The sequence below is a fragment of the Sinocyclocheilus anshuiensis genome, unplaced genomic scaffold, assembly GCF_001515605.1.
Source record: "Sinocyclocheilus anshuiensis isolate Anshui unplaced genomic scaffold, SAMN03320099.WGS_v1.1 scaffold1166, whole genome shotgun sequence".
Classification (NCBI taxonomy): Eukaryota; Metazoa; Chordata; class Actinopteri; order Cypriniformes; family Cyprinidae; genus Sinocyclocheilus; species Sinocyclocheilus anshuiensis.
In genome coordinates this window covers 394,551-397,276 of record NW_015536532.1, presented here as the reverse complement: position 1 = coordinate 397,276, position 2,726 = coordinate 394,551, and the positions used below count along the sequence as shown (strand labels likewise).

At 39.8% G+C, this 2,726-nt stretch overlaps 1 protein-coding gene across 1 annotated transcript; it reads left to right on the top strand.

Moving 5' to 3' along the window:
- Positions 1 to 995: 995 nt before the first annotated feature.
- LOC107695158 (transcription factor SOX-14-like) lies at positions 996 to 1,670 on the top strand. Its single transcript, XM_016494977.1, has one exon. It carries the CDS (start codon positions 996 to 998, stop codon positions 1,668 to 1,670), a length of 675 nt encoding a protein of 224 aa, XP_016350463.1.
- Positions 1,671 to 2,726: the final 1,056 nt, after the last annotated feature.

The following is a 2,726-nucleotide window of genomic DNA, read 5'->3' as shown; positions in this document are numbered from 1 at the left end:
CTACAGTTGTACTTTTGTACATCGATATTATTCAAAGATCATACAATCCTCATCAATAGTGAAATTAAAACAAGGTTAAAATAGTGTCATTTTAGCCTTAATATTAAGAAATGTGCATTGTGGTCGGCGCCGATAGCCTCGTGGTTAGTGGCGACCCGAGTTCGATTCCCGTCTCGAGGTCCTTTGCCGATCCCGCTCCCCTCTCTTCACCCAACGCTTTCCTGTCAGCTCTCCACTATCCTAAAATATATCTCAAAAAAAAAAAAAGAAATGTGTGTGTGTGTGTGTGTGTGTGTGTGTGTGTGTGTACTTGTTGTCTCCCAAATGTCCCCACAAGGATAGTAAAACCTGAATTTTTTTGACATTGTGGGGACCAGCCTGTGGTCCCTACGAGGGGAAAAAAATATATAAAAAATAGTAAATGATGTTTATCTGAAAGTGTAACAATGCAAACAGGTATTCTGTAAGGGGTAGGTTTAGGGTTAGGGGATAGAAAATATAGTTTGGTCAGTATAAAAGTAATAGAAGTCTATGGAAAGTCCCCACAATTCACAGAAACAAACGTATGTGTGTGAGTGTGTGTATTGAGAGAGCGGCTTACCTAAACTTTTATAGGCAGCTTTAAAGTCATTTTAATTTCATTGAGTCTCTCTTTTTGCAGAAATCACTCTTTCTGGTGTCATTGTAACTGTATTATGTCGCTCACGCGCTGATTGGGCAGGAGAGGTGATGATGTGTCAGAGCGCGCAACTCGCTGCAAAGCTTTCTTTGAAACTCTCAAGAGATTTGAAACAAACATCTCACAAACCAAGCAGTCGTTCTCACACACTTCAGTTTCAGTGGCAAAACAAATAATAATTCTGCTTTTTAAACACCTCACCTCACCAGAGGAAGAACCCTCTCTTTCCACAGATGATTTAAACATACTTTCAGGCATTCTAGCAACTTTATTTTAATTCTGTGACGCAAAGCAGCAAATAAACTCGAGGAACATGATGAAGCAGCCCATGGAGCACATCAAGAGACCAATGAACGCGTTCATGGTCTGGTCGCGAGGTCAGAGAAGACAGATGGCACTGGAGAACCCAAAGATGCACAACTCTGAGATCAGCAAGAGACTCGGCGCCGAGTGGAAGCTGCTCTCCGAGTCTGAAAAAAGACCTTACATCGACGAGGCCAAAAGACTACGCGCCCAACACATGAGAGAGCATCCAGACTACAAATACCGACCGAGACGCAAACCTAAAGGACTGCTGAGGAAGGACACGCTGTTGACTTTACCGCGTCACGGCGAGCGAGAACTTCGAGCCATCTCAAATTTGGACAAACCTCGACCCCTTCATTTAGCTGCGTCCATGCAACATCCTTTCATGGAGCCGAGCCGGCCAACTGTTAACACTGCTACCACTGCTTTTCAACATGAAAAACTTGATTTAACCCCGGGCTCGTTGGCTTTCTCTTCAGCTTTTGGCTATCAGAATGGACACCGGTCCTTCGGGAGTCTGGGATGCTCGGGTCAGTACGCGCACACTCACCTGTCACCTGCAAACCCCGGATACCTGCTGCCCTGTAACTGTTCGCCCTGGTCTTCTTCCAGTCTCACACCTCCACTTGCCTATATAGTGTTTCCAGGTATGAGCAAGACTGCGGTCAGCTCTACAGCGCTGTGACTCAGTCATTAATATGTCATTAGTAGCGCGGAAAGTTCCGATTGGTCTTTTCTCAGTTCAAGTTCAAGTGCAGCTTGAATTAAATGTTGATTAAAATACGTTTAACTATTATTATTAATAATAATTTCATTTGTTTGTTTGTATGCATGTATACGGGATATTTGTTTTCACATCGTTATAAAGCCCATTTGCTAGGCTATTATTGTAATAATGATAAATGTCGCCAAAGACGACTTTTAACACAATCAAATGCAAGACACTGAGTTATGATTTGAATAGTCTTTGTATATTGCCATTTTATCTTTACTTTAAAATGTGTATATAAATGGAGCGAATAACTCTTTCAAAGAGATTTTCTACACGCTAAATAGCCCAAAACAACAACAGCAACAACAACACATAGGCCTACACACACACGTTACATTATGATGTTAGTACTTTAATATGACCTGCTGATTTGTATAGTGTCCAGTGTCTGTAGGTATTTTAGCAGTACATGCGCATTTGAAATAAAACACTTGTTTATTCAAAATAAACCGTCAACGTATAGGCTACACAATATTTTAATATTACACAACATAACCGAAATTTTTACTTGCATGTAATTTGACCTAACTAAAAAGTCGCAGTATTTGACCTTTGATAATTGCTATTAATTGACATTAGTCTTATGATTCATCCACAGGCTGTTATATGAAACATCCTTTGACCGCATTCAAAAGCTGTGACTGAAATCCTTAAGGCAAAACACATTGTATCATTAACTTTTCAATTGTAAACAAATTGTCAATTGTCTGGTAAATGCTTGTCTGTTCTGTTTTCCATAATAAAGGCATATTTTAGCTAGCATTCCCTGGTTTCAACAAGTGATTATCTTTGTGCTTTTGCCATTGTTTTCTTTCCCATATCCTGAAATCTTTTTCATGTTATTTCATCTTTTTGTCATTTATCTGTCCAATGTAATATATTTATATTGATGTTCTAATCACAAATATGGGTTGCAAATCAGGGTTGAATATTTAGCCCAATTAAAGCTCTATGGCTTTCCACAATTCC